Source organism: Pongo abelii, chromosome 5 (assembly GCF_028885655.2).
Source record: "Pongo abelii isolate AG06213 chromosome 5, NHGRI_mPonAbe1-v2.0_pri, whole genome shotgun sequence".
Taxonomy (NCBI): domain Eukaryota; kingdom Metazoa; phylum Chordata; class Mammalia; order Primates; family Hominidae; genus Pongo; species Pongo abelii.
Genome location: NC_071990.2, coordinates 43,843,666 through 43,857,074, shown reverse-complemented (window position 1 = coordinate 43,857,074; position 13,409 = coordinate 43,843,666). Strand labels below are relative to the sequence as shown.

The following is a 13,409-nucleotide window of genomic DNA, read 5'->3' as shown; positions in this document are numbered from 1 at the left end:
TCTTCATACTTTATAAAGGTCTCCTCTAACCTATTAAACCTTCCACAGCTACCAAAACCTACCCACTGACCCCTTTAAAAGAGGTAATGTTCTGTCAAGAATGCCTGCTTACCTGTTCCCGAGTAGCAAGAGCAGTTTTTCCTGGGAAGTTCTTACTACAGCCAATGGTTTTGGGTAGTTGCCTGGGTTTAACTGGATCATGTTCAATCCCTCGGCACATGGCATACAGCCAAGACCTAGTAAGACCAGCAAAAAACGTTAAGGTGAAATTAAATGATTATTCTTGTTAAAACAAAACCAAATAACTATATTATATTGCCCTTTTATCTTTTTCATGAAAAAGGAAAACCTTGTCCAAAATTTAGTGTACCGGACCTCTGACAAAACCCCTGCCCTTCTCAGTGAATTCCAGTGCAATATATGGACAATGAGAACACTGGTTCTGTTTTCTAAAGCCAAGTTATCATTTGTATTTTTGGAAAAATGCCAAGCAAGCCACTGATTCATATCCCAAAGTGTGTGTGTGCTTGCTAGGGCATTAAACACAAGGATTTTAAGAGAATATAGCATCTCAGCATGCATGAATGATGTAATTAGTATATACTCAGGCATCAAAGTAACAAATCTTATCTATCAACCACCTAGGTACATGGAAAAAACTACTCTAGACTGATGGGCCATAGTGACCCAAGATTTTAAAGCAAGAAGAACCAGTGAAATTATCTCAAGAAACAAATGTTAACCTAAAGATAGGTCTAGATTTTACTAGATGCTTTTGTCTATATTTGAATGTAGCATCTCCATAAAGCTTATGATAAAAAAAATATGAATCACTTACCCATTCTTCTCCCCAAAATGACTCTGGAGCTGGGATTCAGTGAACTGGGTCAGTTCACCCATGTATTCTATCCCTAGGATCTCAATGACAGAGGCCCCTAGCTTTCCTCCAAGACTACGGCTGATAACAAAGGAGACAAAGAATTGATAGGTCACATCATAAATATCTAATTAGCAGCAAACATAAGATATTCTACTTTGTAAGTAGCTCTCCAAAAGGTTCAGGACAAATGAGAGCATATATTCCGGGAATTCAGTTACTCTGGGAGTTAGAATTTGAGAAGAAGATTAACAATAACATAACCAAAAGGTTAAAGTCCTTGATTATCAAGTAAACTGTATATAAAACTTTCAATTGTACAACACCTGCTGTCCTGTTTGGGGATTAAAATCCCAAACACAAAATAAATCCCTTCCATGGCTGAAACTTTACTTAAGAATATATAATCTGGCCGGGCACAATGGCTCACACCTATAATCTCAGCACTTTGGGAGGCCAAGGCGGGAAGATTGCTTGAGTCCAGGAGATTGAGACCAGCCTGGGCAACAAAGTAAGACCCCAACTCTACAAAAAAAATTAAGGCCGGGTGCAGTGGCTCACTCCTGTAGTCCCAGCACTTACTGGAGGCCGAAGCAAGTGGATCACCTGAGCCCAGGAGTTTGAGAACAGTCTGAACAAGATGGCGAAACCCTGTCTCTACAAAAAAATTAGTCAGGTGTGGTAGTATGCAGCTGTAGTCCCAGCTACTTGGGAGGCTGAGGTGGGAGGATCACTTGAGCCCAGGAGGCAGAGGTTACAGTGAGCCAAGATTGTGTCACTGTACTCCAGCAAATTAACTGGGCATGGTGGCATGTGCCTGTGGTCCCAGCTACTTGGGAGGCTGAGGCAGGAGGGTTGCTGGAGCCCAGGAGGTTAAGGCTGCAATGAGCTCTTAACTGTGCCACTGCACTCCAGCCTGGGAGACAGAGCAAGACTCTGTCTCCAAAAAAAAAAAAAAAAAAAAAAAAAAGAATACATAACCTAAATATAAACAGTCAGCTGGGCACAGTGGCTCATGCCTGTAATCCTGGCACTTTGGGAGGCCAAGGCAGGCGGATAATTGGAGGCCAGGAGTTTGAGACCAGCCTGGCCAAAATAGTGAAACCTCGTCTCTCTTAAAAATACAAAAATTAGTTGGGCGTGGTGGCATGCAGCTGTGGTCCCAGCTACTCGGGAGGCTAAGGCAGGAGAATCGCTTGAACCCAGGAGGTGGAGGCTACAGTGAGCCAAGATCGTGCCACTGCACTCCAGCCTGGGCAACAGAGCGAGACTCGTCTCAAAAAAAAAAAAAAGTCAAAATTCTTTTTAGCCCAGCCTTTGAGGCTCCCTGTAATCTGTCTTTAAACCATCTTTTCAGTCTATTTCCATTATCTTCCTCAATATGGTGCAGCTAAACTACTTTAGGTCCCATTCACTGAAAATATCTCATACTTTCCCCTTTGTGCTAAAAAGTTCTCCAAATCAGTACTGCTTTGCTGTTTTTGTCTGACTCTCCAAATTGTACCAATTCTCAAAACAAAATCCCATGCCTTTTTATAAATCCATCTCCAAATACTCCCTTCTTTTGTGAAGTTTGTTCTACTGCACAATTCACTTATCAATTATGCAGTCTTATGACAGCACTGTTACTATTGCTTTTTACCTTGTCCTTTCTACAATATTATAAGTCCTTGTCAAGGCCACACAACTGGTAGGCACAACCTGTTCATTTGACTTGGCTTCTTCTCTAATGCCTACTTTGAGAGCTGAAATTCAGCAGCCCTGAACACCTTGATTTGCTATTAGAGGAAAGAAAAGAAGTAAAATTCCTATTTGTTACTTAAACAGACTTGAATAAAAAAGTCTAGAGGGAAGTTAAACATATAGCTAAAACTTGGTTTATTTATTATTTTTATTTTTTTATATATTTTTAAGATGGAGTCTCTTGCTCTTGTCACCCAGGCTGGAGTGCAAGGGCGCCATTTTGGCTCACTGCAACCTCCTCTGCCTCCTGGGTTCAGGTGATTCTCCTGCCTCAGCCTCCCGAGTAGCTAGGATTACAGGCACCCGCCACCACACTCAGCTAATTTTTGTATTTTTAGTAGAGGCAGGGTTTCACCATGTTGGCCAGGCTGGTCTCGGAACTCCTGACTTCAGGTGATCCACCCACCTTGGCCTCCCAAAGTGCTGGGATTACAGGCGTGAGCCACCGCACCCGGCCTATTTATTTATTTTTTATAGAGATGGGGTCTCACTATGTTGCTTAGACTGGTTTTGACCTCCTGGGCTCAAGCGATCCACCCACCCTGGCCTAACAAAAGTGCTGGGACTATAGGTGTGAGCCACCACACCTGGCTCATTTTTTTTAAATTCAGGATTAAGTATCTGCCACAGATAACCCAGAATTGAAGGTTCAATAAAAGTCTCAGCGTGGCTGGACGCAGTGGCTCACGCCTGTAATCCCAACACTTTGGGAGGCTGAGGAGGGCAAATCACCTGAGGTCCAGAGTTTGAGATCTGCCTGGCCAACATGGTGAAACCCTGTCTCTACTAAAATTACAAAAATTAGCCAGGCGTGGTGGTGGGCACCTGTAATTCCAGCTACTCAGGAGCCTGAGACAGGAGAATTGCTTGAACCCGGTAGGTGGAGGTTGCAGGGAGCTGACACCGTGCCATTGCACTCTAGCGTGGGCAACAAGAGTGAAACTCTGTCTCAAAAAATAAATAAATAAATAAAAATAAGAGTCTCAGCATGTGTTTCAAAATGTTCTGTGTTGTTTTCCTTCTAACTGCCTGGTACCTATTTCCCCTGGCTCCAGTCCTTAATTAGTAACACAAGAAACTATAACCAGAGACTTTCCACACATGGATAGAAGTGAAATTTAATGTGCTGCCTGAATACTTACATTTTGCGAATGGGCATTTGGCTGAAGAGCTGTGGGACTGACCCATGTGAAACCAGGGTTTGGCGGTTGGGCTTGTTTAGTCCACAGGCCAGTTTTGCCAGGACCTGGAAGCATGCAAAGTATAAAAACCTCGTTACTGTCAACCCACCAAAGTTGGTGAATATAAACATACACATAACATACACACACACACAGAGCTTAATAGCTGTAACTAATGGTTTCTACATTAAAAACAAAAATAAAACCAGAAATTCAAGACATCTCTAAAACTTGGTATCCCACAACATCCCCAGTGGGAAACATGACGCAATATCATTATCCTCACTGTTCTTCCCACATCTCTCCCATTCTCAGTTTTCCTCTAGTCATTTTTTCCTTCCCATCTATTCCTACTTCAAGACGTTTGAAAAGTAGAAACTGCAGGAGAGCTAAATGACGAGTTAATGGGTGTAGCACACCAGCATGGCACATGTATACATATGTAACTAACCTGCACATTGTGCACATGTACCCTAAAACTTAAAGTATAATAATAATAAAATAAAATTAAAAAAAAGAAACTGCAGGAGAAAAGCAAGATGCATTTCTCAGTGTGTCTATATAAAAATGCTGAAACATACTTGTTTTACCCTATCCCATTTACATTTCTTGATTAATAGTTGGTCCATTTTGAATCCCCAATTTAACACAAATTATCATAATTTAGTATCTGTTATAGAGATTGGGCTCAAAACCATCCTCCAAATAACAAACACCTTCTTATAAATAACACTTAAAAAATGAAAAAGCTTAAGTCCTTGAGAACTCTTTTTTGTTTTTCTTTTTTTTTTTTTGAGACAGTCTCGCTCTGTCACCAGGCTGGAGGGCAGTGGCGTGATCTTGGCTCACTGCAACCTCCCCCACACCGGGTTCACACGATTCTCCTGCCTCAGCCTTCCAAGTAGCTGGAACTACAGGTGTGCGCCACCACGTCCAGCTAATTTTTGTATTTTTGGTAGATATGGGGTTTCACCATGTTGGCCAGGATGGCCTCGAGATCTCTCGGCCCACCTCAGCCTCCCAAGAGAACTCTTTTTTTTTTTTTTTTTTTTGAGACAGAGTTTCACTGTTGTTGCCCAGCCTGGAGTACAATGGCACAATCTCAGCTCATTGCAACCTCCACCTCCTGGGTTCAAGTAATTCTGCCTCAGCCTCCTGAGTAGCTGGGATTACAGGCATGAGCCACCATGCCCAGCTAATTTTGTATTTTTAGTAGAGATGGAATTTCTCCATGTTGGTCAGGCTGGTCTCAAACTCCCAACCTCAGGTGATCCACCAGCCTCAGGATCCCAAAGTGCTGGGATTACAAGCATGAGCCACCGCACTCAGCCAAGAGAAATCTTTTCTAAGAGTAAAAGCACTTCAATGGTATCATTTTGCAAATTATAAAAATACAATTTTTAATTTTTTAATATAATTTAAAAATTATATTTTTATAATTAAGTTTTAAAATATAAAATTATTAAATTCATTAGAGATTCATTAAGAACTTCTACTAGGCAACATTTAGTCTGGTTTAAATTACACTGAAGTTATTGTTTCCTTTCCCTTCATCCAACCAGGAAAAAAAAAAAAAAAACACCAAAAAAATTCAGATGGGTAGTTTGGCAACTTTCCTTGTATTGAAGGGAGGAGGAGAAGGTATCAACCAGGGATAACCAGCCACTGCCCAGTTACTGAGCTTTGGTCAGAAGGGGATGAAAATCCTGGGCTCTTGCTATACTTTATTCATAATTAATCAGAAAACCAGTTATTCTGCTCCTGGATTGTTGAGAATTGTCTGTGTACCCTAAATTAAAATAGTGGTCTAAATTAATAAAATTGTATTATTCCTTTTATTGCTCTTATAAGAAAACAGGGAATAGGCAAAAGCATAAAATAGCCAGGCAATTCCACATAACAAGATAATACAAAAATATTCAGCAAGTGGCCGGGTGCGGTGGCTCATGCCTGTAATCCCAGCACTTTGGGAGGCCGAGGTGGGTGAATCACTTGAGGTCAGGAGTTCCAGACCAGCCTGGCCAATATGGTGAAACCCTGTCTCCAGTAAAAATATAAAAATTAGCCGGGCATGGTGGTGTGCACCTGTAATCCCAGCTACTCGGGAGGCTGAGGCAGGAGAATCACCTGAACCCGGGAGGCGGAGGCTGCAGTGAGCTGAGGTCGGGCCACTGAACTCCACCTGGGGCAGGGCGAGACTCCATCTCAAAAAAAAAAAAAAAATTCAGCAAGTGAAAATAAAAGAAACACATTAATGTATGTAAGTTCAAAGACTAGCCTCCTTTTTTCTACAAACAGTTCAGTCATTAAGGAAATACTGTCATCTCTCAATATCTGCAGGGGATTGGTTCTAAGACCCCCAGTGGATACCAAAACCCCAAGTCCCATATATAAAATGCTCAAGTCCCATAATATAAAATGGTGTAGTATTTGCATATAACCTTTTTATATCCTTCTGTATACTTTAAATCATCTCTAATTTCTTATAACACCTATAACGTACAATGTAAATGCTATATAAATTGTTCTTATAGTGTATTGGTTTTTCTTTTCTTTTCTTTTTTTTGAGATGGAGACTTTGCTCTGTCGCCCAGGCTGGAGTGCAGTGGCACAATCTTGGCTCACTGGAACCTCCACCTCCCAGGTTAAAGCAATTCTCCTGTCTCAGCCTCCCAAGTAGCTGGGACTACAGGTACATGCCACCACGTCCGGCTAATTTTTTTTTTTTTTTGTATTTTTAGTAGATATGGTGTTTTACCATATTGGTCAGGCTGGTCTCGAACTCCTGACCTCAGGTGATCCACCTGCCTCAGCTTCCCAAAGTGCTGGGACTACAGGCGTGAGCCCCCATGCCCGGCCTTCAGCTTGCTTCTTAGGAAAGTACATATTTAATGTCCATTTCCATGTTAAAGAATTACTTATGCTTTGATTTGGGCCTCAACATGAATTTTAAACAGAAATCCATTCAAAGTATATGTGTAACAACTTTTTTTTTTCTTTTTGGAGACAGTCTCACTGTCACCCAAGCTGAAGTACAGTAGTATGATTTCGGCTCACTGCAGCTTCAACCTCCTGGACTTAGCTGATCCTCCCACCTCAGCCTCCTGAGTAGCTGGGACTGTAGGTGCACACCACCACGCCTGGCTAATTTTTTGTAGAGACTGGGTTTCAACATGTTCCCCAAGCTGCTCTTCAACTCCTGGGCTCACGCGATCCACCCACATAGGCGTGCGCAACTGCACCCAGCCTATGTGTAATAATTTCAATGTCCCACTGTCCCTACTGTATTTGACTAAGGATATCAATATTTCTCTTTGAAATCTACTATTAGCCTTCACCTTATTGTGTGAAATTCCAGCTGAACACTGAAAACCAGTCTCCCTCTCTATGGCTGCTCTCATTTCCTCCACAATCACTGCTCCCACGGTGAGCTGCAGGTCTGGAGAGGTGAGGTTATCAATCTGAAGAGAATTGAGCCATTGAAATAAGCCTTGTTTTCGCATCCCCTCTGAAATGAATTAAGAAGTCACATTTAGACATTTAAAAAAATTATTTATTTAATTGTGCTATCTAATGTAGAAATGCTTAGATTACAGGTATTTAGACACATAAGTTATCACAAAAAAATGGCAGCCAGTTTAGAAAACTAATTATAAGAGAGATCAATTTCTCCTTCAGAGTGTTCCCGCAGCTTAGCTTCAGCATAGGCTGAATTTTACAGTGCTAATGTACAATAAATATTTTGTACTAATATCATCTTTCATGAGCAATGATTTTAAAACACATTTTTGGCCAGGCACGGTGGCTCACGCCTGTAATCCCAGCACTTTGGGAGACCAAGGCGGGTGGATCACCTGAGGTCAGGAGTTCAAGACCAGCCTGGCCAACATGGCAAAACCCCGTCTCTACTAAAAATACAAAATTAGCTGGGCGTGGTGGTGCAGGCCTGTAACCACAGCTACTCGGGATGCTGAGGCATGAGATTCATTTGAACCCAGGAGGCGGAGGTTGCAGTGAGCCGAGACTGTGCCACTGCACTCCAGCCTGGGCGACAAAGCAAGACTTCATCTCAAAAAAATAAATAAATAAATAAATAAATAAATAAAATGTAAACACATTTATCTCCCCAGTTCTCTTGAATTTTCTTTCTCCTACTATATTTAACCACTTGAACATCTTCTCCAAGAATATTTTTTTCAATTAGAAAATATTCAGAATTAACTCAAGCTTCAATATAAGCTTTAACATTTATATGTTTTTAGAGGTGGATTCCAGCTGAGTAACTTAAAATCCACTCCGAGGCACTAGATTTATTCCCTTGATAAGCTGTTTTAAGTTAGATGTTGCTTGGGACTTACGACCTTGAAAATATCTTACTCTGAGTACATACAAATCTTTATCTCTATCCCCAAATGTGCACTCTAATCCCTTAGCTCTACCTCCCTACAGAACTTTTCCTGACTCCCTACAGACGAACTTTTCTTGAATTTTTAATTACGGTTTCCAACTAAACACAACTAAAATCAAACTTTGTCTTCCTTCTCAAATGTTCTTTCCCAACCAACTCCCTATTTCTATTAAGGGCTTAAAATCCACATTAATACTGGCTTATTTTCTCTCTCATTCCTCATTATGCAGCCATTTAGTCAACAAAGCCTACTTTAAAATATTTCACATATCCATTGCAACCCACCACCCTGTTTTATTCAGGTTTCCTTTATTCTTTTTTTTTTTGAGATGAAGTCTCACTCTGTCACCCAGGCTGGAGTGCAGTGGCATGATCTCGCCTCACTGCAAGCTCTGCCTGCCGGGTTCACACCATTCTCCTGCCTCAGCCTCCCGAGTAGCTGGGACTACAGGCGCCCGCCACCACGCCCGGCTAATTTTTTGTATTTTTAGTAGAGATGGGGTTTCACCGTGTCAGCCAGAATGGTCTCGATCTCCTGACCTCATGATCTGCCCGCCTTGGCTTCCCAAAGTGCTGGGATTACAGGCCTGAGCCACCGCACCTGGCAAGCTCTTACTCCTTAACTCTGTTCTTCTTTCCTTTGCTTAAACACATCTATACTTTAGGGCTTATGGCAAGTTTATCTATCATGAAGTCCTCTCCTTCAACTATTCTAGCTAGCTTTCTAGTACCACATTAAAGTCCTTTCCTTTTACCTGTAACAGGAAGTAGACATAATTGTTTTATTTTTTGAGACAGAGTCATACTCTGTCATCCAGGTTGGAGTGCAGTGGCATGATCTTGGCTTACTAATATATACTAGTATACATTATTTTAAATGAAGGATGTTTTAATACTATTCATTGTTCTTAATATGTGCAAGCCTTGGTGTTTCAGGAAAATAGGTAATTAAAAAAAAAAAGAAAAATACATGCAAGCCATCGTGTGAGGAACTTTATTTTATTTATTTATTTATTTATTTTTGAGACAGAGTCTCACTCTGTTGCCCAGGCTGGAGTGCAGTAGAGCGATCTCGGCTCACCACAAGCTTTGCCTCCTGGGTCCACGCCATTCTCCTGCCTCAGCCTCCCGAGTAGCTGGGACTACAGTCGCCTACAACCACGCCCGGCTAATTTTTTTGTATTTTTTTTAGTAGGGACGGGGTTTCACCATGTTAGCCAGGATGGTCTTGATCTCCTGACCTCGCGATCCGCCTGCCTCGGCCTCCCAAAGTGCTGGGATTATAGGCATGAGCCACTGCGCCCAGCCGAAGAACTTTACTTTAAAAAACTATCTTTTGGGCCGTGTGCAGTGGTTCACATCTATAATCTCAGCACTTTGGGAGGCCAAGGCAGGCAGATCACGAGGTCAGGAGTTTGAGACCAGCCTGACCACCATGATGAAACCTCGTCTCTACTAAAAATACAAATACAAAAATTAGCCAGGCGTGGTGGTGCACACCTGTAATCCCAGCTACTCAGGAGGCTGAGACAGGAGAATCACTTGAACCTGGGAGGCAGAGGTTGCAGTGAGCTGAGCGACACTCCACCTCAAAAAAGAAAAAAAAACTAAAAAAAAACCCTGTCTTTTGGCAGGGCAATCTCTGCCTCCTGAGCTCAAGCGATCCTCCTACCCTGGCCTCCCAAGTAGCTAGGACTACAGGCAGATGCCACCAAGGATGGTCTCAAACTCCTGGACTCAAGCAACGCCCCCCATATGCCCCCCACCTCCCCAGCCCCCAGCCTTGGCCTCACAAAGTGATGGGATTACAGGCGTGAGCCACCATGTATGGCCATAAGAAGTAGAGCATAATTGTTAAAAGAACATTCTGCAGTCAAGCAGGGTTCAAATATTGGCTTCATAACCTACTGACCATGTGACTTTGGACAAGTCACATAATTCTCTAAGCTTCAATTTCCTTGTCTACAAACTGCACTTCATATAGCTGTTATGAGGATTAAAAGATAGTTTATTATTATTATTATTATTTTTTTTTGAGACAGAGTTGCTCTGTTGCCCAGGCAAGAGTGCAGCTCACTGCAACCTCCACGTCCCAGGTTCAAGCAATTATCCTGCCTCAGCCTCCCGAGTAGCTGGGACTACAGCTGTGCACCTCCAGGCCCAGCTAATTATTGTATTTTTAGTAGAGATGGGGTTTCACCATGTTGGCCAGGCTGGTCTTGAACTCCTGACCTCAAGGGCTCCCAAAGTGCTGGGATTACAGGCATGAGCCACTGTGCCCGGCCAAAAGGTAGTTTTTAAAAATAAAGTTCCTCAGCACAGTGGCTTGCGCATTGTTTTTCTTTAATTATCTGTTTTCCTGAAACACCAAGGCTTGCAGATATTAAGAACAATAAATACTATTAAAACATCCATCATTTAAAACAATTTATACTAGTATATATTAGCTTTGGGAAACAAAAATATGAATAATTTACTGTAATTGTATGACTTTCTGGACCTTTTTAAACAGTTAGAGCTAAATTTTCTCTGCTTTAGATTTTTTTCAACATTGCTTTCCTGGATTGGGTAATGTTGCAATCCTGTGGCAATGTAGATTTTTAAATTTAATCCTTTATCTGTATTAACTGAACAGGATCATAGAAGATAAGCGGAATTCCCTTATGTCCCTACAATGCTTTTTACCTTTTCTCTAGTTGATAAGAAAAATCTATAACATTTTAGTTTTTCTTCAATACCATGAAATGGACTGCAGGAAATAGTTCAGGTAGTTCTGGTATTAAATGCCCATGAAAGCTGAGAAAAAATTTTTCTTTCTTTTTTTCTTTTTTTGCAACGGAGTTTCACTCTGTTGCTAGGCTGGAGTGCAGTGGCGCAATCTCAGCTCACTGCAACCTCTGTCTCCAGGGTTCAAGTAATTCTCCTGCCTTACCCTCCCGAGAAGCTAGGATTATAGGCATGCGCCACCACACCCAGCTAATTTTTGTATTTTTAGTAGAGACAGGGTCTCACCATGTTGGCCAGGATGGTCTCAATCTCATGACGTCGTGATTCGCCCGCCCTGGCCTCTCAAAGTGCTGGGATTACAGGCGTGAGCCACCGTGCCCAGCCAAGAGTTTTTCTTGTTGAATTATCCTGGCACCTTTGTGGAAATGAATTGCCACCACACACACCCTGGCCTGAAAAGTGGAGATCTACTTGTATACTTTCTATTCTATACCATTGATCTATGTATTTTCTCACACCAATACCAAACTTCCCTAGTTACAAATTTATAGTTAAATCTTGAAATCAGGTAGTATGTCTTCCAACTCAGTTATTTTTCAAACTTGTTTGGCTATTCCACATTCTTTGCATTTCCATACAAATTTTAGAATCAGTTTGTCAATTTCTGCGGGATTTTGGAAGGGATTGCAATGAATCTCTACGTCGATTTGGGGAGAATCGAGCACTAGTAAGATTTAGTCTTTTGATACATGAAGATAGTATAATCTTTCCATTGAATTTTATAATCTTTAATAATAATTATATGATCATTATAAGATAAAGCCAGACACAGTGGCACATGCCGATAGTTCCAGCTACTTGAAAGGCTCAAGTGGGAGGATCACTTGAGCCCATGAGTTCATGGGTAACATGGGCAACACAGTGAGACCCCATCTCAAAAATAATTATTATAAAACTGTTTTGTAAGGCCAGGTGCGGTGGCTCACGCCTATAATCCTGGCACTTTGGGACACTGAAGTGGGAAGATTGCTTGAGGCCAGGAACTCAAGACCAGCCTGGGCAACATAGTGAGACCATGTCTCTGTGTTTTAAAATAATAAAGAAATGAATTAAGAGAAAACAAAGGGAAAAGAAAAGGTCCTTGGCTAACAAACCAGTTACAAAATGGCAATGATGGGGAAGTTTTCACCTTGGCTATTTCTGAGAAGTACTTTAAGTAAATCTTACTACTTAAACTTTACACACAAATAACTATTTTAGAAAATACAAGGCCGGGCGCGGTGGCTCACGCCTGTAATCCCAGCACTTTGGGAGACCAAGGCGGGCAGATCACGAGGTAAGGAGATCGAGACCATGCTGGCTAACACGGTAAAACCCCACCTCTACTAAAAAAAAATACAAAAAAATTAGCCGGGTGTGGTGGAGGGTGCCTGTAGTCCCAGCTACTCGGGAGGCTGAGGCAGGAGAATGGTGTGAACCTGGGAGGTGCAGCTTGCAGTGAGCCGAGATTGCGCCACTGCACTCCAGCCTGGGCGACAGAGCGAGACTCAGTCTCCAAAAAAAAAAAAAAAAAAAAAATACAAAGTTGCAAATGCAGGAGGGCTGAGCATGATTGCTAGCTCTTAATCCATTAAGAGGCAAGATGGAAAAATTGATGGAAAGCTCAGTATCAACGTATTACAAATACCTGGCCTCTTTTCTTAGATTTGAAATATATTGTATCCATGAAAAATGATTTCTGGAAGGTTATATCCACTTAGATCACCTAATTTCTGTTACCAGGTTTTTGTGGCTGCACACATCAAAGATTCAGGAATATGATATGAAATATTTCCTAGACATTGCACTGTTCTGAACATTACATATAATAAGATGCTGGCACTGCATCTGGGAGCTTAATATTTAAGTTGGACACACTAATGCAATAGACACAAGACATACAGAAATAGACTTCTCTATAAACATGGGCATTTTTAATAAAAAAAAAGTACATAGGTAAGAAAAATAAGTATAGAAGAAAGAGGAACACGTCCATCTGAGTTAACATTCAACTACCAATGAAGGTATATACCATCTTCAGCCAGAGATAATAGAATGCTTCAACAATGCTCTGCAGCAAAAACCAACATAATGTGTAAGACTAGTTCTAATTCTGAGGTATGTGGATTTCAGAGGGTTTGTGAATCTCCTGAAAACTGCATGCAAAATTGTCTTATGTATAGATACAAATTTTTCGGAGGCAAGCAAGGGTCTATAGCTTTCAACAAATTTTTAAGAGTATGTAATTCTCAAAAAAACTTTAAAGAGTCACAAATTCAAGGCATTATAAAACCAATTCCAAATATTAAAAAAAAAAAAAAATCAGGCTGGGTGCACCGGCTCATGCCTGTAATCCCAGCACTTTGGGAGGCCAAGGCAGATGGATCACTTGATGCCAGGAGTTTGAGACCAGCCTGACCAACATGGCGAAACC

At 41.5% G+C, this 13,409-nt stretch overlaps 1 protein-coding gene across 5 annotated transcripts in view; it reads right to left on the bottom strand.

The window, feature by feature from the left end:
* Window positions 1–13,409, bottom strand: part of POLH (DNA polymerase eta) — a 41,881-nt gene that overhangs the window by 13,808 nt on the left and 14,664 nt on the right. For all 5 annotated transcript variants that reach the window (XM_024248106.3, XM_054557551.2, XM_024248108.3 and 2 more), the window contains 4 exons: window positions 7,140–7,309; window positions 3,763–3,866; window positions 839–958; window positions 113–236 (listed from right to left, as the gene is read on the bottom strand). In XM_024248106.3, coding sequence (XP_024103874.2) covers window positions 113–236; window positions 839–958; window positions 3,763–3,866; window positions 7,140–7,309 — 518 coding nt within the window. The remainder of the gene's footprint in view (window positions 1–112; window positions 237–838; window positions 959–3,762; window positions 3,867–7,139; window positions 7,310–13,409) is intronic.